The 25,971-nt window shown below is 39.6% G+C and overlaps 5 protein-coding genes across 5 annotated transcripts in view; 4 read left to right on the top strand and 1 right to left on the bottom strand.

Moving 5' to 3' along the window:
* LOC131978929 (gamma-crystallin M1-like) overlaps nt 1–23,692 on the bottom strand; it is a 53,383-nt gene extending 29,691 nt beyond the window's left edge. The window contains exons 1-3 of the mRNA XM_059342763.1: nt 23,684–23,692; nt 23,281–23,532; nt 22,907–23,177 (exon numbers count right to left, since the gene is read on the bottom strand). Of these exons, the coding sequence (XP_059198746.1) occupies nt 22,907–23,177; nt 23,281–23,532; nt 23,684–23,692 (532 nt within the window). The remainder of the gene's footprint in view (nt 1–22,906; nt 23,178–23,280; nt 23,533–23,683) is intronic.
* LOC131978938 (gamma-crystallin M3-like) lies at nt 1,718–2,481 on the top strand. The gene is made up of 3 exons (XM_059342779.1): nt 1,718–1,759; nt 1,860–2,102; nt 2,203–2,481. Exons 1-3 carry the CDS (start codon nt 1,727–1,729, stop codon nt 2,479–2,481), a joined length of 555 nt encoding a protein of 184 aa, XP_059198762.1. The 5' UTR covers nt 1,718–1,726.
* LOC131978940 (gamma-crystallin M3-like) lies at nt 4,085–4,854 on the top strand. Its single transcript, XM_059342781.1, has 3 exons — nt 4,085–4,123; nt 4,238–4,480; nt 4,579–4,854. Exons 1-3 carry the CDS (start codon nt 4,094–4,096, stop codon nt 4,852–4,854), a joined length of 549 nt encoding a protein of 182 aa, XP_059198764.1. The 5' UTR covers nt 4,085–4,093.
* Nucleotides 6,721–7,616, top strand: LOC131978933 (gamma-crystallin M3-like). The gene is made up of 3 exons (XM_059342771.1): nt 6,721–6,732; nt 6,994–7,236; nt 7,341–7,616. The coding sequence occupies exons 1-3, from the start codon at nt 6,721–6,723 to the stop codon at nt 7,614–7,616; spliced, it is 531 nt and encodes a 176-aa protein (XP_059198754.1).
* On the top strand, nt 10,856–11,622 carry LOC131978942 (gamma-crystallin M3-like). The gene is made up of 3 exons (XM_059342782.1): nt 10,856–10,879; nt 11,016–11,255; nt 11,344–11,622. Exons 1-3 carry the CDS (start codon nt 10,865–10,867, stop codon nt 11,620–11,622), a joined length of 534 nt encoding a protein of 177 aa, XP_059198765.1. The 5' UTR covers nt 10,856–10,864.
* Nucleotides 23,693–25,971: the final 2,279 nt, after the last annotated feature.

The raw sequence follows: 25,971 nt of genomic DNA, 5'->3' as shown, positions 1-25,971 counted from the left end.
ATTGACTAAGAATTATAAAGATAATTGAACAATAAATTTAAAACAGCTGTCAAATTAAATTAAGGTTAAACATTTTGTTTATTTAACCCATTTAAGCTGGGAAAGCATTATCGCATTTCTACCATTAAAACCGGGGGCGCTGTTGCGTTATTCTACCATTAAAGCCGGGAAAGCAGATACCTCGTTTTGTAGTATTTGTATTTTTTTCCACCTATTTTTGGTCTCTTGGCCAATGAAATGCATCAGAATAGGAGTGTCGCAATGCAACACATTGATTTAAAAAAAAAAACAATTTTATTGAAGGCTTTGACAAATAAACTCAACTTCTCATGAAAGCCGCAGGTATACACTTTTTGAGTTTAATTTCTATCTGCTACAGAGGCTGAAAAATCTATTTTTTAATAGGCGTTGACACTTCTGTTGAATTTCCAGAAAAACTTCAGGTTTTAGGGGGTTATTTTAAAATCGCCCAGAGGTTTTCCAGGCATTTTTTCCAGGCGTTTTAGGCCTAAATGGGTTAACCGTTAACACATTATTAATTAGCTAAATAACCTGCTTACAGGTGTTGCTGATAAATTAACTTTATTATTTAAGTGTCACTACATTACTAATCAGTTTCAAAACCTGATTGTACATCTGAACATCATATGAAACATGGAAGGAGCTTTTGTATTTAAAAAAAAATCTAATCAGAGATGCGATTGTGATTAACTTGTCATATAGCTAATGGTAGATTTGGGCAGACAAATGTTAGTTAACATGTTGTTTATGCCACTTGGTTAGATTTTTTTTCCCGTACAGTATTAGCCTAGTTATGCCTTGTCAAGCCAGCCAGTTCACCTAAATGATTGGTTAAATGTTATATATGTTTTAACAATTATGTTTCAATGTGTTGAACCATCAGGTCTTGGAAACTTTTTTCAGTAGGGTATTACAGGTCAACATTTACTAGTCTGGGATCACAGTTCAAAAAAATTCACAATATGAAATTTCTTTCGATTTAAAAAATATATGGGCTAAACAGTACATCATGTGGTAGCCAATAACTCCATGAATACCAGAAAAATACAAACCCATGTTAAAACAGAAATTAACATCATACTCTGATTCATGCCACTATATTTAAATTATTTAAGGTCAAGGTTTCTGATCTATTCAATCCTTATGTATCCTTATATATTCTTGTTGGCCCCTGACCAATCATGGCTTGCCGCCTTTTACGACTTGTGTGATATCATTGGCAATAAGGCGCTAGGCATCAGCTTAAAGCAGTATAGCAGTAAAGCAGTATATTTGATCCTAACTAACCTTGTGCTTGAAAACCCAAATAAAGGGAAGAAAAAACACTTGACATATCCATTGATTCACTGTATCTCCAAGCAAAACCAACATCACTCCTGTTCACCGTGTTTACAGATTTGTGCCCCTATTGGTCAACACCATTTAACATGTGGAATTCATCATATTTGGCACGAGAAGGAAAAAGATAGTCTTTTGTTAGGACGTTGTGATGCATAGTTCGTTGTATCCCACAAAGTGGTTCCCAGTCCTTGAAAAAAATGTCGTTAACCCCTGCATTCTGCTGGCTTCAATAGTAAGTTGCTGAGTTGGGGAATTCTCTGAAGGGGAGGGGACACTGGTTCTTTACGTTTGGTCAGGTATAAAAGGGAAAGGGTTAAACTAGGTAGGTAGGCAGTTCAGGAGCAACAGCACATCTACAGCCAACATGAGCAACACCGACATGAACATGAGGGGCAAGGTACTTTAAAAAAAACTTTTTCTTTTAAGCAAATATTACTGTTTCAAAATGAGATTACCATATTAGCTTCCACCCCCTTAACAATTCACTTTTTTTCCAGATCATCTTCTACGAGGAGAGGAACTTCCAGGGTCGTTCCTATGAGTGCATGAGCGACTGCTCCGACATGACCTCCTACCTGAACAGGTGTCACTCCTGCAGGGTGGAGAGCGGCTGCTTCATGGTCTACGACCGCCCCAACTACATGGGAAACCAGTACTTCATGAGGAGGGGCGAGTACGCTGACTACATGAGCATGATGGGAATGAGGGACTGCATCAGGTCTTGCCGTATGATCCCCATGGTATGTTGAAACAGTGTTTGTAATAATATCGTTCTACTGCCGATGACAAGTTCCCTGAAATATGATATTAAGATACTCACTTGTTTTTATCCACCAACAGCACAGAGGCCAGTTCAGGATGAGGATCTACGAGAGGGAGAACTTTGGTGGTCAGATGCACGAGCTGATGGAGGACTGTGAGAACATCCAGGACCGTTACCGTATGAACGACTGCATGTCCTGCAACGTTATGGACGGCCACTGGCTGATGTACGAGCAGGCCCACTACAGAGGCAGGATGATGTACCTGAGGCCCGGAGAGTACAGGAGCTTCAGGGAGATGGGCATGAGTGGCATGAGGTTCATGAGCATGAGGCGTATCATGGATTCTTGCTACTAAATGTTCACTAAATGTTGACTGAATGTATCAAATGCCCGATTAAATAATATACAATGTTATACCGGAAGAAAATATAATGCCTCATGAAATTCCTTTTTTTTTAAGACAGCAAGCAACTTTTTTTTTCTTCATACTAAAATGTTTTAAAGAAGGATTAATATTTGGGGTATGTCACAATTCGTAAAATTACGGGCTAAGGATATTTAAAAAATATTTCAATCAACATTAGATATCTTTATTGTCAAACTGTACAAATGAAAGATAACTTGCAAGTTGCAAAGTAAATCTTAGTGTAAAAACAAACTAAAAACACTATATTATTACACTTATTTTGATTAAATAGCTAAATAATCTGCTCATGGGAGTTACTGAAAAATGCCAGCCAGTGGTTTAAGATATCAAACCATAAGTTACCATCTACAGAGCGCGTGAAACATGGACGATCCTCCAGACATTTAAAAATTTTAATAGCTGTTAACCCGTGGTGTAGCAAATAGATCACACTTGAGCTAGCAGATGTTAGCTAATGTTTGTTTGTATTTTTCATGCCACTTAGTAAAAACCTCAGATAGAAAATTTTACTCTAACTGTGCCTTGTCTCGCCACACCAGTTTGTAGAGCTACGTAGGCTGGGACCACTTTGGTAAAACACATCCAATCACTGAGCTTAAAATTCTGTTTTGTGCACAGCAAACTGTAAGTGGAAGCATTTGAAAGTTGAGCTTGAACTTTGGCTGAGGCTTATGTCTACAAGAATGTAAACATGTCAGATGAAAGCAGTGTGTATAATACATGCTGTCTTGCTTTCAGAACAGTCTTAAAAAGACAGGTGATCATTTCCATAGTTTCACTGTGCTTTCAGTTGTGCACAGAGGCGCACTCATATTGGACATATTGGTCAATGACATGGAATGGGTTTGGAATCCATAGAACTCTGTGAGACGCAGCAAAAACAATTCTGACATGCTCATCTTTTTGTTGGGAGGGCGTGGGGCCTCCCAGATGTGGCATCAATTGTTCTTAACTAGGAAACACTACAAGGGATAAAACAATCAATTGTAATGGCAAACATCTTTTTGGGTTCCTGACACCCTACATTGGTTTCGTAGGACAATTATTGGGCTAATGTTGTGTAGTCTGAAGCATGAGTTTGAGTTATTTCCTTCCATAATAGAATCCACATTGGATTCCGAGCGCATTAAACTTAAAAATGTTTTTTATTATAGAGCATCATTAAGTACAGCAAATACTATCAATATTACATCATAGTTGGGTTTTTAATATAACTAATTGAACTGCCTCTTGCATAATAACAATAATAAAACAGAGACAGATACAACCTTAGAATTAAAAAATAAAAATAAAAAAGGCTTTGTTTTTTACTGGTCAGAAGGGTAAAATTTCTCAAGTCTTCGAGGGCCCAGTCATGTGATTATGCAGTACAGTAACACAGGACTGTACAGCAACTCTATACCATGTTGCTGGGTCAGGGGTTTAAACAATGGGGGCCCACTGACTCGGTCGGGTCTGGTCGGGTATAAAAGCAAGGGTTAAACAAACAGGACAGCAGTGCAGCAGTAGCAGTAGCAACAGCAGCAGCTCATCTACAAGTATGACCACCACTGACATGAGCATGGGCAAGGTAAGCCTCAGGATAATATATCAGAATTTTTAAAATTAAAATTTTAAACATAAATAAAATATAAAGAGATCAAATAATGACCAAGGTATAAACTAATCAAAGCGTTGTTTCCAGATCATCTTCTACGAGGACAGGAACTTCCAGGGTCGTTCCTATGAGTGCATGAGCGACTGCGCTGACATGTCCTCCTACCTGAGCAGGTGTCACTCCTGCAGGGTGGAGAGCGGCTGCTTCATGGTCTACGACCGCCCCAACTACATGGGAAACCAGTACTTCATGAGGAGGGGCGAGTATGCTGACTATATGAGCATGATGGGAATGAGCGGTGGCATCAGGTCTTGCCGTATGATCCCCATGGTAGGTATCAAAAAGCATTTGTCCTAATCTGGTTTTAGTATGACTGATGGCCACAAAACTTGATATTACAACATTTTAAACTCTCTCCATAAAAACAGCACAGAGGCCAGTTCAGGATGAGGATCTACGAGAGGGAGAACTTCGGTGGTCAGATGCACGAACTGATGGATGACTGTGACAACATCCAGGACCGTTACCGCATGAACGACTGCATGTCCTGTAACGTGATGGACGGCCACTGGCTGATGTATGAGCAGCCCAACTACAGAGGCAGGATGATGTACCTGAGGCCCGGAGAGTACAGGAGCTTCAGGGACATGGGCATGAGCGGCCAGAGGTTCATGAGCATGAGGCGTATCACTGATATGTGCTAAACATTTTCATTTGGAAATAAAAAAAAAGAAAGATAAAACATAACCCTGAGTTTGATGCTTTGTTCTGTTTCATTTCTACTAAAATGTTTATTTTTATGTAAAACAACTGATAAACAATGAGAATTACCCAAACCAAGCATATATTTTATTATACTACAGTCAAACACTTACACCAAGTTATCCCCAAAACAAAAACCCATTGCAACAAAATCCTGTTGGCCCCCCCAAATGCACACTCTTCCTGGAAGGTTTTTTGCCCTTAAATGGTAATGAAAATATGAATGTGATATAACTGTACAGTGAAAAACACATAAATGCTGGTGTTAATATTGCCAAATGTATAAAAATATGCATTTTATGGGTTTCTAATGGCTCAACATGCCCTTGCCCATCAGCGCTGAACATTGCAAGGCCAATGGTAACACAAAGTTGACTTGTTGGGCCCTTTTTGTGAACTACATACAGGTACTTTACAGTCCAATGAAAATGACTCACCTGGTGCATACAGCAAAAAATAATTCTGGCTACTTTCTGCGTTATTTACCCACTGAATATGCACAGTGGTAATTCTCCTGCTGGCCTCCCAATCCACAGATAAACTTTACATTGTGATGGCATCACATTCATACAGTTTTCTTTGCTCGAAGAAAGTTATACAAATATAAAACCTGTGTACATCACATTCATAAAAGAAAGAGTCCTAACTGACCTTGTTTGCACCTTGCATATTGTGGTTGTCAGGAAAAATGCTTTTGGACTGCAATACCACAAGTGGCCACTGGGGAAAATCTAGCTTCGAGGCTTAGCAGCAGCACTATCTAGTCCAATTGTGAACCATGGTTTGAACTAATCTATGTCATCTATTTCTAAAATATCTTCACACCTAACACATCAAAGCCACACATCCTGCCCCTCCTCCTCAGCTTCTTTTCCACTTTATTTTGTTTTTAGTTATGCAGAAGGTGGAGTTAGGCTCAGGCCTAAGGTTGAAGTTACACCAACATATTAAGTAGTTTGGATATAGAAGTGGTCATTTTAACAAAAACATGATGTTTCCCTAATGCTAACCAAGTCGTTTTTCATGTTTCGTCATGCATCATCTTTCACCCAGTAGAATTCAGATTTTTCTTCTTAAAAAGCAGCAGTTATAAAAGTGTGTGCATCTTGAGGCAGATGAGCATTTGAATATCAGGTTTCTGCACCAAAGTAATGAAAATTGGGCCAAATTTGTGCCAAACAAACAAACCAACCAACAAACCAAAGCGAAAAATGAACCTTCATGGTGAAGGAGACTTTATCACCATGTTCAGTAAAAAGTATAAGTAAATGCATTGCAGACTGAAACCAATTTAAAGCATGCATTGTGCAATCGCAAGGTCCACTACTGTAGTTAACCAAACAGTTGACAACATAATGTAGAGGTTGTTGTGTATGTGTACTTTAACACTTCATCTTATATATAAAACGTCAAGGTTTCTATTAAAAAAAGGTTTAGTGCAAGTCCAGCATGAACATTTGTGATAACAGTATAAATTCACACAATACCTTCAAGATGATTCAGACATGTACTTTCTATCTATTTTTTCTCCACTATTTGACCCAGAAAGAGTTCAATCATCCTAATAATCAAAGTAATCACAAATTTAAACTACAGAAGCCATTTGACCTAGAATAGTAGAGCCTGTGGGGGGATGCATAATAACCCTTTCCCATCAGCATTCACAAACAGAGGGTCTAACATTGCATGCTGCTGACTCATGGCTTCCATACAATGGTGCCATCAATGGTTTGGATTCCACGTTCGCTATAAAAAAGGCTTAAATCCAGGATAGGATCGCTATAGCATCACTCAATGTATCAGCCACCATGCACGGCAAGGTGAGTGTACCATGGATATTTTACTAGCCTTTACTGCACTGCTCTTATGATGCTGCCACATATTCAGTTACTGTCTTTGCATAATTGCATTTGTATGTACAGTATTATACAAATAAATTCTCCATGGATGCATCCTTTTTGGCACTATTTCAACACTAAGATAGTGATTCCAGGCTGATAGTTGTTTACATCATGGTTGATATTGGTAAGCATCCATCCTAATGTGTGATACTGAACTTCGGCTGTGCTGTTGGATTCTAGATAATCTTCTACGAGGACAAGAACTTCCAGGGTCGCTCCTATGAGACCAGCAGCGACTGCGCTGATATGGCCTCCCACCTGAGCAGGTGCCACTCCTGCAAGGTGGAGAGCGGCTGCTTTATGGTGTACGACCGCCCCAACTACATGGGTCAGCAGTACTTCCTGAGGAGAGGGGAGTATTCCGACTATCAGCGTATGATGGGTTTTGGTGACTGCATCAGGTCCTGCCGTAACATCCCCATGGTATGATGCTCAGATATCAGGAAATACTCCATTTCTTAAATGACCGCTAACAGGAACTAAGTATCCTTCAAAATGATTAATCACAATGCATTTACTCTTAACAGCACAAAGGGTCCTACAGAGTAAGGCTCTACGAGAGGGAGAACTTCGGTGGTCAGATGTACGAGCTGCAGGACGACTGCGACAACATCCAGGACCGTTACCACATGTCTGACTGCCAGTCTTGCAATGTGATGGATGGCCACTGGTTGATGTATGAGCAGCCCAACTACAGAGGCAAAATGATGTACCTGAGGCCCGGAGAGTACAAGAGCTTCAGGGACATGGGATACGATGGAATGAGATTCAGCTCCATCAGACGCATCACTGACTCCTGTTAACTTTAGAAGTTTTAAAGCAAAACTGAAATAAAACATTTTACTTAATCAACATGGTATATACAGTCTTTATTGTCTGTAATCTATTTAGATTCAGTTGTACATGTTTTATAATTTTAATGTGTTCTGTTATCCTCTATCCATCACTTACAACCTCATATTTTCATATTCATAAAATATAATGGTTTGTCAGAAGACATAGGGGAAAATGCCTCTAATCCTCTTCTGCAGATTAAAGTTAATGTACAGTTACCAAGGTAGTAGTTTAAAATAAAATAAAAAATAAAAATAAATAAATTGTGGTAGCACCAGCAAAATACTTATTTATGTTGCAGTTGCCTAGAATGTAAAAAACATAGTAGAAAAACCTTAGCTCAGAGAGGTAGAAGGTCATCTTTTTATTTTTTATTACATAAAATAGCACATTATGTATGATCATAATCCCAGGGAGGAGTAAATACGTCAGGGCTCAGCTTTCTTTTTTTATGTAGCGTTGTAAACATTTAGCTCATTCAGTTATTCAAGTTATTATCCTTGCTTGGTTCCTCCACAACAGGAGAGGTCACATGTGGTTGATAGCATTAGCATATTTGGACAATAGAATAAAAAGTGAAAACTCTTTAAGGCTTCCCAGTCTGTATATTATTGTTGCTTTTAAAAGCATCTTCTTTTGCCAGAATCTAATTGTCAGTTTTCACAGCTTTAACACACCACACACAAAATGATGAGTAACTATAAAATTTCCTCTGGGGAAATTCTGAAAGGGCCACAGGGGCTACTGCCGGTGTGTGTATACTATGATGAGATTCTTCAGAGATTTTAAACAATACTAGGAATGTTATAATACTATATAATATACAAGGAGCACACCTACAACAAGCATTCCTTTTCAAGTTTTTATTTATACAGCAACCTATGCCCTTTAACCTCAAAATGTGTGTGTGTGTGTGTGTGTGTGTGTGTGAAATGTGTATGTGGAGGACATGTTACTCGCATGTGTGTGTATCTGTAACTGTAGTCACTTCAAAGGACCAAAGGCAATCACAGCAAAGATCAAAGGCAATCAGAGCAGAGCAATTAACAGAATTAACTGCCTCCAACTGCCAATGTCCTGGAACAGTGACAGCAGCCAGAGGTGGACAGACTGGAATTTCTGGCCTTGAACAGAAAGCATTTTTGGCAAAACCATAATACCTATCATTGATCGGACTTCACTTTGAGCGTCCTGAGTTCTTCCTGAACGTCTAAATATGTTTGTTTTTTTCAAGAAAAATAAAAAAATTGCTTTGTTAGAGCGATCTAAAAAAACAATTACATCTTCCTTTTTCAGAAATCTTCCTGCATTTTTAATATGGGAGCCAATGAGGCTGTTGGTGCGTGTTGGTGGCGCATCTGTGCGTCCTACGCCCAAACTAGCTTTACCAGAGGATTGTGAGTGAGATGACAAATTTCCCTACGTTACTATGTATAAATTATTTCTGTAGAGTGGAATTTGCGGCCTGGAGCACAGTTTTTCAAATTTATTTTTTGACAATTTTTTCTCTCCCTCCACACTCTGGCAATGATGTCACACACTGTGACACGAAGATTCCATGCAATACACACCCATTATAATCTCAGAATTTCTCCAAAAATGATCTTGGTCATTGAACAGGGATTGATAAAAAACTATAAGACCTATTGAAACGTGGATAAATACACCGATACACAAGACTTGTGTCTACTGTTTAAAGTTTAAATGGAGTCTCTAGGTGAAATTATGCCGGAGAAGTAGACGTTTAAAAATCTCCAATTATTGTTCTTTTTCCCTCATTTTTTTTCGGCTGTCCCATTCACTTCAATGCAAAATTTTGTGCAGTTTTTTGCTACTTATGTTGCAAAAAATGTGTATTCCGTAGAGAAAAGTAATAGCACACCGATCCCGATCAAACCGCACGTTTTGATATATAATTTGTACTAGGACAAGTAGCAGGACGAAATTGCGTCCGAAAGAGGAAGAAGAAAAAATCCACAGTATAACAATAGTGCTCGGGGCTTTGCACTGGTCCCTACAGCTATTGCTGTATGGGACCAATGCTCGGTGCGATTGCCCCGTGGCCCTAATAACTGCTGCTGCCACTATCTGCCAACTATTCAATTCAGTTCAAGTTTGAGAATTAAATAGTCTGTCAGCCTCCCACTCTGTCAGTGCGCCAAGTTTTTCCCTTTGCAAAGATGGACAGAGCCATCTAACTGGATGTCTTGCACCTGGGCCAGCTAGGTCTACATGGTTTAATCTGGCTTCTAATTCTGTCTCAATCATCATCATCTTCTCCCCTTTCCTCCCCTCAACACCCCACATATTTTCAGAATTGTTACCGCCACTCATTTACAGACTACGGACTATTCACACTACTGCCCTCAGGCCGGTAGTACAGAAGTGTGAAAAAGCAGGACCACCAGGCTCAAGAACTCATTCTTCCCCACTGCCATCAGATTCCACAACAGCTAACTAGCTGTTAACCAGTAGGCTATGTACTCATAATACCAAGTTATTATGAGTTATGCACTACATGAACATATTTGCACTACCTCTTGGACAACAACTTACTATTTACGTTTGACTTGCACTATTGCACAGCATACTGCACAACTTACACTTTCAAAACTATTTATATCTGTACCTTTCTGTCTCTTGCAAAGCTGTCCATTTATTTTATCCTATTTTTAAATTATATTTCTTTTTACTTTCGTCTTCTTTGTCACTGGCATTCTGAGAGACAGCAAAGATTGTCATTGTGCAAGGAAACATGTTTCTACTGTGCTTATGACAATAAAACTTTGAATTGAATTGAAAATAATATAACATCCAATTTAGTCATTTATCTGTTCACTGCTGTCCTGGTTTTTAAGGGAAAACATCTGGTGTATTGTTTTACCCATTAAAACACTACATTTAGATGTACCATATTTAATGAGCCAATCAGATAAAGGTACACTATGTTTGTGGAAAACACGTCCTCTGTTGTTCAGCAGCACACACAATACAAAGCGGGGCCTCTTCTCACAAATGCAACCACCGCAATTCATGATCTGTTGAAGGTCACTTTGAATTGAACTGAGCACGGGGGCCTCTGCTCCCTGTTGCTCTGTCAGGAATTTGAACAATGGGGTCATGCATCCTTTGGGTGCGAGTTCAGGTATATAAGCAACGGGGGGACATCGAGAAAAGTGTGCAGTCCCTTTGAGCCAAAACAGTAGTAACTGTAACCATGACCATGGGAAAGGTGTGTAGAAGTCTGGGTTTCTTACATATTTAAACTAATTAAGGTTGAAAAATATACATATATTTATTAATTATTATTCTATTTTATAAAATTATTTTTTTATTATTATTTTCATTATAATGGTTTCTTTTTTCAGATCATCTTCTACGAGGACAGGAACTTCCAGGGTCGTTCCTATGAGACCAGCAGCGACTGTGCTGAGCTGACCTCCTACCTGAGCAGGTGCCACTCCTGCAGGGTGGAGAGCGGCTGCTTCATGGTCTACGACCGCACTAACTACATGGGAAACCAGTACTTCGTGAGGAGGGGAGAGTACTCCGACTACCAGCGTATGGGCATGAGTGATTGCATCAGGTCTTGCCGCACAATCCCCATGGTACTTCAAGTCATTATTGCCTAAAATCACAAAAAAATTATGGTATCTGAAGGAGCGATGACTAATGTTCACTCATTTCAATTTACAGCACAGAGGCCAGTTCAGGATGAGGATCTACGAGAGGGAGAACTTCGGTGGTCAGATGCACGAGCTGCAGGATGACTGTGACAACATGATGGACCGTTACCGTATGAACGACTGCATGTCCTGTAACGTGATGGACGGCCACTGGCTGATGTACGAGCAGCCCAACTACAGAGGCAGGATGATGTACCTGAGGCCCGGAGAGTACAGGAGCTTCAGGGACATGGGCATGAGCGGCACTAAGTTCATGAGCATGAGGCGTATCATGGATTCCTGTTATTAGAGCACCCGTGTACAAAAGCAAATTTTAAATAAAATCTAGTCATTCTCTTTTAAATGAAATCCTACATTACTTATTACTGAGTGATCTGAAACTCTTCCAACAAAGTTAAACCCATGAAAAAGAGGTCTGTACACATGTCTCCTCACAGACATCTATACATTAACAAATATATTAATCCCAAAACTTTAACTGCTATACCCAGCTAAACAAGTGAGGTTGAAGGTCACTACACTGCACACCATCAGATGGCAGCATTTAACCACTCTTAGTTACCCAACTGCCAAGCTGGATTATATTTTGGATATATCCATTATTCTTTAAATATGACATATCCCAACACAGATAACAAAGAATAGTTACTTTGTGGATCATTATGGTTAGTGATGGTTGTTGATGATTGTTCTGTGTCAACATTTACTTAAAAAAGCAGACTTTTATTTAAATCAATAATATGTACACTATCACTGCTAATGAATAGAATTATTGTTAGCAAGGAAAAATATTTAGAATTAAAATACACAAGGTTATCATTGAAAACTCCATCCTCAAGGGCACATATAGACATTTGTACTACATTCATTCTGTACTAATAATAACAAATTGTAACAAAGTGCTTCACAGCAGCAAAAATAAAAACAGGCCAACAAAATGAAATCAAAGCATAAGAAACACAAGAAAAAATCAAGTAGATGAGCTTCTCTTTATTTATTTATTTTATATTTTGATATGATTTACCTGATCTACGGAAAATGATTCCCTTGTGACGGGGCCCATGAGTAGGAAAAATTAAATGCACACTTGGCAACATTTGGATGTATATTCAGAAAATAGTTTGGCATAAAACTGCGAAAATCCTCACATTTAGCTAACCTTTTTTACGTGCATTTGATTCTAACCAAACCATATAATTTTCTGAGCAATCGAAAGACATTTTGTTCATGTTGACCACACTATTAATTATTAAATTGGCTGTGCCTGTATACTAAAAGGTGATTTCACATCACTGCAAAAATATTTATGTTTCAATATATGAAAAGCTATGTACTTGAAGAGGCCCTACATCATATTGCCTTCATGTGTCTAATTACCGGATTTTCATTATTTTTTAGAATATTTTTTGTACAAAGTAATTCATATCACTGATATACAAATCTATATGTTGTTAAGAGGTAAAACCTTTTCAGCTTTAATTCAGATGTTTTTTAAGAGTAAATAATGAATTGGTTATGGTCTGTCACACTGCTGACCGTAAGTAAAAAACAACAGCAACATATACATGGTTTTCTAGTTTAGGTGAGGTACCAGCTTTTCAAAAATGCTGACATTCAAAACAATTGATTACCATTACAACAATGTCTGTATTCTAAGAGAATGTAGAAGAGCCACGCTCGCCCATCAGAATCCCATTGTGACACACAATGGGGAAAGGTAGGTCATTTTGTTTTGCTAGTAGTCTTTTTGTCATTCATCAGAGTTCAGTTGATAGTACAATAGCCTTTTTGTGGCAGTCACAAGAGTTTTCCGAACCATTTTGTACAGTAAGAAAAAACAAAACACCTGCTGTTGTGGTTTTGCCACAAGCGACGAGTGATAAACTAAATGTACACTTTAAATGTACAAAAGCCCAAAGTGGCTGAATGACTTTCGAGTGCAACAGATTCAGGGTATATTTCAGGAGTTATAATAATTAAAACGCATCACAAAACTTACAAAAAACAGCAGCTAGAAGCTGAAACCAGCCTATATGAAGTTATCTTTAGTATCTTTAGTTATCTAACAATCAATGAGCTGCCACCTACACCCTTCCAGTGTCCCCATGAGATGTTCAGAAAAAATAGTTGACACTAGAGACAAATGTGTTTTTTTGTTCCGTGCCATGATTTTCACATTTTGATGATCAAGATGATTTTGCAACTCAAAGAAGTTGCTGTTTGGCATTGCACTGTTGAGTTGTTTGTAAAATGTATAAGGGAACGGGGGGAAATTATATTGAGTACAGAGCACAGTTGCTGTCTTTAATAATAGAGACTTAAATTACCTTCTGTGACAGTGGCAGAGGAGGCGCATAGCATTTAAGTATTGATCTGAATATTTTTATCAATTTACATTGATTGATCATTGAAAATAATGTTAACCTTAACACTGTTACTCAGGATGAAGAATATCTCTCATATGGCTAGGCCGCAAACTAGCATTGATTTGGCCGCGTTTAGACTGCAGGTGAATCTGATTCAAATCAGATTCCTACTTAAATCCGATTTTTAGGGCTGACTGTCCACGCTGTTTAGCAAGTGTCCAAATTGGATATGGCTCTGTTCAGACTGGGCCACATTATTGACTGATCTGACAGGTTGCCATAGTAACAGCGTCAGAGCTGATGCCGTGACGACGTCGCAATTATATGACGTCTGACGCCGTGACGACATCAGCATCAGACGTCATGCGAGAGCGACAAGAAGAACAACAACAACAAACATGATGGAGGCAGGTCACCGCAGTATATTGGCCTTATCACTGTCCAGTAGAGGTGCAGAACATCTCAGACGCACCAGGGGAGAAACCGGGCGGATGGACGCCCCCATTGGGCCCGCATTAGTCGGCGCTGCCCACGCTACAGGTCACTAACAAGGCGAGCCGTCATCAGGAGAGAAGCAGAGCAATGCGTATCCACGGCAACGTGTCAATAAAGTTATATCGTTTTATAGATAGAAAAGAGGACATTTACCGATTTGGTCTCATAACTTTGACCCTTTCACACTGTATTTTCACTTAATGAATGATTTGTTCAGTAAAAATGTCTTTCGTCGTTCAGCATTTGATTTGACTAACAGACACTCCAAGGAGTCACTGTTCAGATTGATGAGGTAAGAAACATACATTTTGTTTTTTTGCTAGCCAAAACTAACATCCCAGTTAATGCTCCAATTAATGCTAACATGAATTAGCAGCGGCTTCTCTCAGTCGGGTTGCCGGTGTAGAGAGGCGTGTAGTCAGTGATCAGATCCCTCTTGCTCCTCCACAGTCCAGATATGGTCTGCTACGCGTATCGGAAACAAGATGGCGACGAGTGTAACGCTGAACTCGAGGCTTCCAACGGTCAGTCCACTAACCAATGAGTGACGTCACGGTGACTACGTCCATTATTTATATACAGTCTATGGGTACAACATGAAGTCAGTTTCACTTATTTTTTTCCTTTACTCCTATCATAATGAACTTTAACATAGTGAAAGAAAACATGTGAACAAACATTTTTTTTATTACAAGTTTCATTGAAAAATTAGTTTAGATATGCAAAAGAGATATAATCCAAGTCAAAAAAATGAATGGTCTTCTCCTTCTTCCTCACTCTCAACTCCATCTTCAACTTCCCCAACCTCTCTCCCTCTCCTTCCTTACTTACCTCCCCCCAACGTCCCTCCCACCTCCCCGCCAAACTCCCTCTCTATTAAGCGCCAAGTACCAGTTATCGTTTTGTGTAGCACACTAGAGAAGTCCCCCCGATACCGAAATCCACCCCAAAAAAGAAGAAAATCTTCAATGACCAAAGTACTACGGAAACTACCAAAAGAAAATGAGAAATTAATGAAGAAACTTGAGGCTGAAAAAAGATGAGCAAATGCTAAAAATGCTGCCAGTTACACTTATTGGGAAACGTTTGTAAACAATAGTGTTATGGCTCTTTAAGAGAGGAGTGTGCTATGAGCCCATGTGACCAGTGTTTACCCTGTGAAAAAGAAGCGGTAGATTTGTTTCCATTGTACTTACTTTCAACCCGGTATGCAGCTACTTGGTAAGTTCTCGTAGTTCCTTGTTTTCTTGTCTGCTTTCTTGTTGTACGCTTCATGTTGTTGGCTATTGCTATGCTGCATCGTTGCACTGTGTTTACGTCTGCTCCCTTGTGTTGATCGTTAAAGATAATGGTAGAATTCAAACAGTTTAGTCACTAATAATCAAGGATAAAAGTTCACGAAATGGCGAAGCTGTGGAATATAAAGTTAACATTTGGATTTATAAGTTTGCTATCCCATTCGTGTCATCCATGTTTGTTTTCATTAGCTTTATACATGTGCCCGCTACCAACACGAGAACCTGCGTCTACTTATTGATGTGTTGTCACAGCGTGGTATCCTACCATCAAAAAGCCTATCAGATCTTCTTTCCAGCATAACCTGTAATACTGTGAACTTGAAATGCATGGAGCACACATGCACTGAGTGCTGCTTTGATGAAGTCAAGCTTGCCACACACAACCCGGGCCAAGATGATCGGGCCAGATGGGAACACTGGGCGAAGGAAGATGTGGTAGTCAGAGACAAAACATATAAAAACTGTGTGAAGGAGACTGAGAATGGTACAGTGGGAGAACTGGTTGACGAGTTCCAGAAAGAGTTGGAAGGCATTGCCATCCACCAGTTCAACTGGCTTCATCAGGCCAAGAAGTTCAGGCATCTGAAGGAACACCTGAAAAAGAATGAAATGGTCCTGCACGTGGACTTTACTGAAAATTAGGGAACAGGCAGCAGGCTTCTGTCCACACTGTTGTGGCGTACACCTGCACAGGGTTACAGTCCTACGCCACTATCTCGGATTCAGTCAGCCACAGTGAGCGTGCTGTGTGGGCCCATCTGAAACCAGTGGCCCAGGACATTATGAAAAAGTCTGGCCACAAGATTGACACTGTGCACATACTGAGTGATGGTCCAGTAACTCAGTACAGGAACAAGGCCAACTATTACTTGTTAAGCAGTGTGCCATACACATGGGGGCTGAAGAGGGTTACGTGGAACTACTCAGAGAGAGCCCACGGAAAAGGCGTACAGGATGGGGTTGGGGGTGCAGTCACGTGAATGGCCGACAACCATGTCGATGGATGGCAGGACATACAAAGTCAAAAGGACCTTTATGAATTCCTGATCCAAAAAGAGGTCCCCAACATCCAATTCAAATGGATCAATGAGGCAGACATACATAGTGTTTGATGAGATGTTGCCACCGTCTGTTCCAAAAGTCCCAGGCATACTTACCACGCACCAAATCCTGGCATTCTCGCCAGGAGAGATTTTCTACAGGGCTCCCAGCTGTTATTGCCGCTTCCCAGAAATGTGCAGCTGCTTCTCCCGTAAAAAGATGAGGCCAGACAATCGAGCAGAGGAAAGCGGCTCCCCTGAGTCTTTTGAAGCCCAGCCCAAGAGTCCTGAAAGTCACAATAGTGGAAAGGAAGTGGAGCAAGGGGAAGAGTACACTGTGAGGAAATTTGTCATAGTGAGGTTCGAGAATAAGCCATTTGTGGGCCAAATCACCCAAATAAATGAGGAGCACTTTGCAGTGAATTGCATGGAGCAAGTAAGCAACAAAAACATATTCAAGTGGCCTGCTAAACAAGACTGTATTTTGTACAGCAAGAACCAACTTGTTTCCGTCATCTCTGAGCCATAGCCCTACCAATGGGCCGCACAACTCGCCAAGTACGACTGGCTGCTTTTCAATCTGCTAAACACTACAACTTTTTATTTTTCTTGTATTTCATGGTGTAGTATGTTGTACAGCACAGTTCATAATGAATCAATTCACAGGATGTTTTGCTGTGTTGTCTTGATGGGTTGTTCAATTAATTTTACCCAGTTATTTTCTTGATTAATTCCATTTATACTTTTACAGTCAATTAAGATGTTTATCTTGATTTTACACACTATATATTGTTCTAGTTGAGTCCAGAAATTGATAGATTGAGTACAGTGGTAGAATAAATGAGTTAAGGTTTCTGGTTCCATATTGCAAAAGAAGAAGAAGCCATTGGGGGGCGACGCAGACCACAGCTGGGAGCCGGAGATTGCCTTCCTGGTCTTCCTGTTTTGGTGGCACATCCTAGCCACCCCAGTGGCACATCCTACCGTGTGGTCTCAAGGGCCTTTGACATGCCGAGAACATCGGTCCACCGTGCCGTCCACACCACCAGCGCTAAAATTGCCTCCCTGTGTGCGCAAACGGTCCGTCATCCCACAGAGGAGGAGTTGGCGTCTGTGGCCACAGGATTTGAGCAGCCTTCAACCGGATGGTGGGAAGCATTGATGGCTGCCATGTGAGGGTAAAGCCCCCTTCACAAGATGCCGACTGCTACCTGAACCGTAAGCTGTTTCACTCGGTTCAGCTTCAGGCAATGGTTGACCACACAGCTAAATTTATTGACGTGTGTGTGGGCTACCCTGGGTCAGTTCATGACTCAAGGGTACTTAAAAACAGCCCCCTGTACCTAGAGAAGCAGTACCCTCCACCATGGTACTGCCTCATTGGTGATGGTGGGTACCCCTGCCTCTCCTACCCCATGACTCTGATGATGTTTTTCTGAGCTGTAGCTATTGAATCAAACAGTTGTTCTGGCGTGATAGCAGACGGAGCTTTTTTTTGCACTTACTTGTATCCAGCCGCGTTGGTGGTTCTCCCATCACTGAATATAGCACTGTGGGCCACACGCCACCGCACGAATGCGACCATGTCCTCATCAGTCCCTATATTGAAGAACAAGACCGACGCCAATAAGAAAATGGTTTGTCATATAAGGAACTCCAAACTTAAGTTTCGCATTTTCATACCGCAGGGTAGCTAGTGCTAACGTGATCACAAAAACCCAGCTGGCACGGTGACATGTCTTCAAGACCACTAACATTACTACTGTTCAAGTGCAATAACGTATTGACTTTCATTTAAAGTCGCATATGCAATTTCTATCAGAACATTTACAAAAACATAACGCATCGACAAGATAAATACCTAGGCAAATCACAACTTGTTTGCTATATTTCGAGCTAGCTCCTAACGGATAACAAGCTGAAGCATGCTAAACGGGACGATAACAACAACAAGCGCAGTGTTAATACATGTCAATGCATTAATAAACTATTCAGAGGCGATTGTAAATATGAATATGTACGACAAAACTTACATCTGTAGGGTTCGGGAGCTGCGGGAGCTGCAGGCGCTGTTGTCTCGGCCGCCATTACAAACATTTTTTTTCGAGCTGAGTGGCTCTGCCTGGTTCCGCCTCTTCCAATACGTAGACAAGATGGCGCCCGTTGAGGGCGTATAGTGTACATCGTTCCACACTCAACGTTTTGACCGTTATGAGGGCAACATCTGGGTCCTTTAGGTACACTTCTTTTCGCCGTGATCGGAATCGGAACACGCTGCATACTCAAACTAAGTATAGTAAGTACGGGAAGTATGGGTATTGGAACACAGCATTGGACTTCACAGCGAAGCGTGTGTGCTGGCTGCCATCTTGCCACTCAGTCCCCTCACCGTCAGTGAACTACATCTCTCTTCTTGCTTAATATACATCATAACGTTCAGTGCTTGCTTACTAGCTCATTAACTTAGCTTCATTGCACACAAATATGTTTTCTTACCTGATGTGTTTAATCCAGCAACTCCTGTTTTTCCCTGGAAACAAAATTATCTACTTACTGTGGCGTTAATGTGAAATATAATAACATTTAAGTTGCTCTAACTACTGCAACCCATCGACCACAAAAAAAAAAAAAACATTTTGGTAGGCATTACAAGCAGAACATGTAAAATAATGTTTTGTCTTTCGATGAGCAACAAGTGCTAACAGTAAGAAAACACAAATATGTCTTCTTCCCTGATGTGTTTCATCCAACAAATCCTGTTGGGTTTTTTTTTTATCAGCCAGAAAACAAAATAATCTGCAAATTAGCTAGTGGACTAAAGGCTACTTGTCATTCCACAGAATAAAATTAACTAATTCAGCTCAAAGTCACCGGTTTACTTTACCCGCTAACTGCTTAAACCGCGAAACACCAGCAGCAGTTTCATTTGGAGCACAGTTTAAAAGTAACCTTTCCAACAGTGTCAGTGAACTACATCTCTCATCTTGCTTAATATGTATATTAATTCATAAGCATAATATTAATATGTATATTAAGCAAGATGAGAGATGTCTACATCATAAAAATGTTAAGTGCTTGCTAGCTAGCTAAGTACTTTAGCTTTATTCCACACACAAATATGTTTTCTTACCTGATGTGTTTTATCCTTCGACTCCTGTTGGGTTTTGTTTTTTTTATCAGGCAGGAAACAAAATAATCTACAAATTAGCTAGTGGACTAAAGGCTACTTGTCATTCCACAGAATAAAATTAACCACAGTCACATTCAGCTCAAAGTCACCGGTTTAGTTTACCCACTAACTGCTTAAACCGCGAAACACCAGCAGCAGTTTCATTTGGAGCACAGTTTAAAAGTAACCTTTCCAACAGTGTCAGTCAACTACATCTCTCATCTTGCTTAATATGTATATTAATTCATATACATAATATTAATACGTATATTAAGCAAGATGAGAGATGTCTACATCATAAAAATGTTAAGTGCTTGCTAGCTAGCTAGGTACTTTAGCTTTATTCCACACACAAATATGTTTTCTTACCTGATGTGTTTTATCCTTCGACTCCTGTTGGGTTTTGTTTTTTTTATCAGGCAGGAAACAAAATAATCTACAAATTAGCTAGTGGATTTAAGGCTACTTGTCATTCCACAGAATAAAATTAACCTGTCACATTCAGCTCAAAGTCACCGGTTTAGTTTACCCACTAACTGCTTAAGCCGCGAAACACCAGCAGCAGTTTCATTTAGAGCACAGTTTAAAAGTAACCTTTCCAACAGTGTCAGTGAACTACATCTCTCATCTTGCTTAATATGTATATTAATTCATAAGCATAATATTAATATGTATATTAAGCAAGATGAGAGATGTCTACATCATAAAAATGTTAAGTGCTTGCTAGCTAGCTAGGTACTTTAGCTTTATTCCACACACAAATATGTTTTCTTACCTGATGTGTTTTATCCTTCGACTCCTGTTGGGTTTTGTTTTTTTTATCAGGCAGGAAACAAAATAATCTACAAATTAGCTAGTGGACTAAAGGCTACTTGTCATTCCACAGAATAAAATTAAGCTGTCACATTCAGCTCAAAGTCACCGGTTTACTTTACCCGCTAACTGCTTAAACCGCGAAACACCAGCAGCAGTTTCATTTGGAGCACAGTTTAAAAGTAACCTTTCCAACAGTGTCAGTGAACTACATCTCTCATCTTGCTTACTAATTGTGGCGTTTTTGTAAAATATAATGATATAAAATAATACAAGTTGTTATAAGTACATATTTTGGTCTGCATTATGTTTTCTTACCTGTTGTGTTTTATCCAGCTACTCCTGTTTCTGACTGCAGGGTGTCTGATTTACTTACTTTCTTCAGGGGGCGGAGCTGCTCCAGGCTCTGTGTTTGCTGTCCTCTCTTTTGTCGCCTTAAGTGAAGTGTAATCTGTGTAGACCGCTGTTTAAATCACACAAATATCCTGCTGTTCATATTTAATGCATTTTGCATGCATTTTATAGAATGGGGGGAAAAATATACCTGATCTCATAAAATTAAGTGAAATGACCACGACTATTTAACATGAATTCCTAGCAGACACGTAATTATACATACATGTGCAGTTCGCGGTTGTAAAAATGGCTGCAGTTTCTGTGAAATTAGGCTAGAAAACCACTGAGTAAAGTTAATAAATGTATGTAAATGCCAGTAAGTAGTTACGAGGGTGATGTGAGCCATGGTAAGCTATGTAAAAAAATGGAAGTTACATAAAAAGTTATTTACTTTTGTATTTACACGGGATACAAACCTTGTTCTCCTGTGTGAAAGTCCACAGTTTAAAGTCTTTATCGCCGTTTTTCATTACTCTACGTCACTGAGTGACGTTAAACCAGGGAGTCTGTGTGCCCAGCACGAAAATGTGGTTAAACGTGAATTTTGAATTCAGTGTTAAGAAGTTGTGGTCATTTCATTTAATTTTTTTTTTTTTAGATCAGGCTGTCTAAATATTCACATCATAGACTCTACCATTAACTTTTCCTACATTGCCCACAAAATCACCAACTCGCATTGACCAAACGTGGTCAGCCATATACTCGGTTTGACCTAGTCTTGTTTTTATCAGCCAGGAAATAAAAGAACAACCAACACTCCTTGCTAGTGTGCCAGTGTTTGGTTGTTCTTAATATGTATATTCAGGCTCTTATACTCTAAAAACCCATTTTAGATGACTGCAGTGAATGCAGGGACAACTTCACTCACAGAAGATCCATGCCAATACGGAATATAACACAAGTATAATTATTTATCAGCCACACAGGCTCACAAAAAGAGGCCTTCAGACCACAGCCATCAGTCTGCTGTCTCATACTGAAGCTCTAGATGCAGCATTGATCGTGAAGCCTGACAAACATTTTTAAAATACAGCTAAAAACACGATTAGTTTCCTTATCCTGCTAGTAGCTAATGTTTCTCTCCACAAGCTAACGGAGGTTTCTTTGTAGTAGCTAATTCTCAACGCTAAGCTAACAGAGATTTCTTTGTAGTAGCTAATTATCCACGCTAAGCTAACGGAGGTTTCTTTGTAGTAGCTAATTCTCCACGCTAAGCTAACGGAGGTTTCTTTGTAGTAGCTAATTCTCCACGCTAAGGTAACGGAGGTTTCTTTGTGAGATGACCGCATAAATAAATGTAGCAAAATACACTATTTTATGTCTGTCACTCACAACTTTGAGCGGCACACGAAAATGTAATCTTACTAGTGACAAACAAAAGCTGTGTATTTAGCAAACCAGTCTCCAAATTAAAAAGGTGGCATTGTAAATATCTAAATATAAAAATTTTGCCATTTCTGAACCGCTGCAACCAGTTTTCATTCTCTACTTGTTTTTGATGTGGTTTTTTTTTGTTTGTTTTTTAGGATGCTTTGGCCATGTTACAGCCTGATTGATAGTGACATAGAGGCTGAGTGAAAAGGGGGAGACAAGGAAAGGGCTCCAAACCAGATTCAAACTCTAGGACTAGGCCTTAATGCTATGCACTCTACCAGTTGAATTTAAACAAAAACTGACTGACATACGTAGTTCTTTTGGAATAGTTTGCATTTTAAGGTAAAAATTGTGGTTTGATAAGTTTGTTACATAACTGTTGTTTTGGTTAAAAAAAGTTACAATAAAACCAAATTTTTGATATTTAAAATATATTATTATTTTATATGTTGTTGTTATCTTGTATGTATTTTAACTATTAATGATGAATTTTGACGATGGGATTTGAGTTAGTTGTTTCAACAGCTAAGGACAAACACCACAAAGGAAACAAGCACTTGACCAACATGGTTATGAATTACATATTGTTTTTATTTACTTAAGTCAAACACAGAAGTCTAGCACATATCAGTGATACGCCTCATGCTCATGAACCTCATGCCGCTCATGCCCATCTCCCTGAAGCTCCTGTACTCTCCGGGCCTCAGGTACATCATCCTGCCTCTGTAGTGGGGCTGCTCGTACATCAGCCAGTGGCCGTCCATCACGTTGCAGGACAGGCAGTCGTTCATGCGGTAACGGTCCATGATGCTGTCACAGTCGTCCATCAGCTCGTTCATCTGACCACCGAAGTTCTCCCTCTCGTAGATCCTCATCCTGAACTGGCCTCTGTGCTGTAATGCCATACAGGAAACATGTTAGTATGGTCACACTTTTTTAAAACAAAAAGTTAAATATAAATGTATTAAAAAGGGATGTATAAAAGAGGTTCCTTACATAGGGGATCATTCTGCAGGACCTGATGGAGTCGAACATCATTCCCATGCTCATCATGCGCTGCATGTCATGGTACTCGCCCCTCCTCATGAAGAACTGCATGCCCATGTAGTTGGGACGCTCGTACACCATGAAGCAGCCGCTCTCCACCCTGCAGGACTGGCACCTGCTCAGGTAGGAGGAAATGTCAGAGCAGTCGCTCATGCACTCATAGGAGCGACCCTGGAAGTTCCTCTCCTCGTAGAAGATGATCTGAAATGGAGAACAGAAGGAAGATCTGGATTAAGAAATCAAATATCAGTGATAACCATACATTTTTATATATATTTACTGTGTAAAGAATGTTTGGGTTTTTTTGGTGGGGGAGGGGGATGTGTGAAAACACAAGCAAACACCCCATTACCTTGCCCATGATGGTAGTTTAGGTTGTTCCCAGTGGATGGTTCAACTTGCTCTGCCAACTCCATGATTCCAGGGCCTTTATATACAGAACCCCGGGGGCAATGATGTGTTGTTATTCAAATACACAAAGCTGATGAATTAGCAGTATAACTTTTGCTGAACGGGGTCTATGATGGTGTAACAATAGTTCTCCGTCCATACATTTCTGGCAGCCGTATTCTGCATTGTCTATTATAAGCATCAGCTTTGTGTGTGTTCCATTCTCAGTCAGAAGGTTCTCCACATATTGTATGGGCTGATCATTACTGATGGAAAGAACGTGACAGTAACAAACCCATGAGAAACCCAGAACCTGTACAAATATCCAGTAAGTATAAAGAATTAAACATACTGACTTTGTTTTTGTGTTTTCTCAACCGTTTGCCCATGACTGATAACAAATCCCATGTTGTTTTATGAAGTCTTAAGCAAATCAATTTTATTTAAAAGGTAATTTATACCAACATTGGATAGGTATTAACTTGAGCATAACCACTATTTTGTAAGGTGCACAGCCTCAATAATAAATAAATCAGAAACATCACAATGTTTTTCCATTGAAGGAATTCAATCACTAGGATGTGAGGAAGTACACCTGGTTTTTATTACAGTATTTCAGTAAGAATTCTTAGAATTCTACATTAAAGCTGAATTAGGAATTTAACACATGGACTTAAAGGATATACTTATTAGGATATACATATTAAAGGAATACACAACCTCCCAAATTACCATTTGTTTATAAATTTCAAAATAAAGACAGCTTTAAAAAAAAAAAAAAACATCTTTCCTTACAGAAAATGGTAAACTTCAGGCAATAAAATCACTTAACTAAGGTTGGACTTAAAAACAAATACTTCCACATTTGACTAGCGGACTTTATCTGTGTTATCATTCATTCAAGGGCTATAATAATAATGTTTACATTACAGACCATAATATAATCCATGTTCACAGATGTGTAAACCGTGTGTATGAATTTATACATGGCTCGTATAAACTAAATGGGAAGGAGTCTGTCTTTATGTATACATGTCTGTCTGTCTTTCTATTTTCTCAACAAGCGTTCATCTGATCAACTTCACACGTGGCAGCTATATTGCTTAGGACTGAAGGAAGTACAGTGTTGATCTATAGTATGATCTATTGAGATCTGTGGGACATATTTATTTCTTTTTTTGTACACACTATAAAGTGTAATGAGCGGGGACTACTATTAACTATCACACCACCAAATGGCATGATGGTTACAGCTTCCGAACAATTGCATTTTTCACAAACCTCCCAGTTGATCACTGGTTGAGTGCATACCATTAAGCTTTAGTCTTTGCGGGCAGTGAGCAGGGGTTCGAATCTGGCTCAGGGCCCTTTCCTGCAGGACTTCACTCTGTATCTCTACCACTGTGAAATAAAGCTGAAAAAGGCCTGAAAGAGGACTCTTCAGACAGACAAATCAGGAGTAAAATTACTTTTGTTTGAGGCCTCTTTCGGAGCAACAACCTCTCAAGAAATCTGGTAAAACAAAAGCCAGACCAACATCAACAATGCTAAATGTAATGTTTAGGTGTGGTTTGCTTCACACTGTGCTTTATTAAGCGCACCAAGCATTGCAAACAGATTTCACATTGGCGACGCTGCCCTTCGTCTATTGGACAGAATATGTGAGGGAAAGATCTGCAGCTTTTTCAGAGCCGACGTTTATGTATCGTTAGCCAAGGTATTTTTCACTTTTATGCCGCATTGATCCACTATGCAATTGAATCCATTAGCCACCATTTTGTAGCTAAATAATTACCTAACTTTGCCGTGTGATCGTCTGACCATATCTGGATAAGGGCCTTAACTTCATCATAAGACCATGTCTGTCCACGAGACATTTAACCCAAAATGTTCTGTGGTTTGGTCAGTTTCCTCCTTTGGTTTGGACTGCATTCTCACCTGCAGCGAACCGAACTCTGGTGCAAGAGATTTCTTTAAGCGTTCACAACAGAAAAACCAAACAGACTATCTGACAAAGCACGCCAGGGTTTGTTTCGAGAGGACCAATCAGCTCAACTGGGAATCCACGAAGATTTGTTAGAAGCTTTGTTACTGTTCAAGAGTGTGATGATAATGATATGATCAACTCATATGGTCCTTGTGATATAAATATAATATTTAAAATTTACTGTGGGGCTGCTACGCTGCTACCTCGCTGAACACTTTCCAACAAATCCAACAGGCATTAAGTTTCATCTTTAGCAACACCAT

Source organism: Centropristis striata, chromosome 10 (assembly GCF_030273125.1).
Source record: "Centropristis striata isolate RG_2023a ecotype Rhode Island chromosome 10, C.striata_1.0, whole genome shotgun sequence".
Taxonomy (NCBI): Eukaryota; Metazoa; Chordata; class Actinopteri; order Perciformes; family Serranidae; genus Centropristis; species Centropristis striata.
This window is presented reverse-complemented; position numbering and strand designations above follow the sequence as displayed.

Coding starts and splice junctions, on each gene's coding strand:
- LOC131978933 (XM_059342771.1), top strand. Junction 7,237..7,340: donor CCTGCCGTAACATCCCCATG/GTATGATGCTCA, acceptor TACTCTTAACAG/CACAAAGGGTCCTACAGAGT.
- LOC131978938 (XM_059342779.1), top strand. CDS start 1,727: ATGAGCAACACCGACATGAACATGAGGGGCAAG. Junction 1,760..1,859: donor ACATGAACATGAGGGGCAAG/GTACTTTAAAAA, acceptor CTTTTTTTCCAG/ATCATCTTCTACGAGGAGAG. Junction 2,103..2,202: donor CTTGCCGTATGATCCCCATG/GTATGTTGAAAC, acceptor ATCCACCAACAG/CACAGAGGCCAGTTCAGGAT.
- LOC131978940 (XM_059342781.1), top strand. CDS start 4,094: ATGACCACCACTGACATGAGCATGGGCAAG. Junction 4,124..4,237: donor CTGACATGAGCATGGGCAAG/GTAAGCCTCAGG, acceptor CGTTGTTTCCAG/ATCATCTTCTACGAGGACAG. Junction 4,481..4,578: donor CTTGCCGTATGATCCCCATG/GTAGGTATCAAA, acceptor CCATAAAAACAG/CACAGAGGCCAGTTCAGGAT.
- LOC131978942 (XM_059342782.1), top strand. Junction 11,256..11,343: donor CTTGCCGCACAATCCCCATG/GTACTTCAAGTC, acceptor TTCAATTTACAG/CACAGAGGCCAGTTCAGGAT.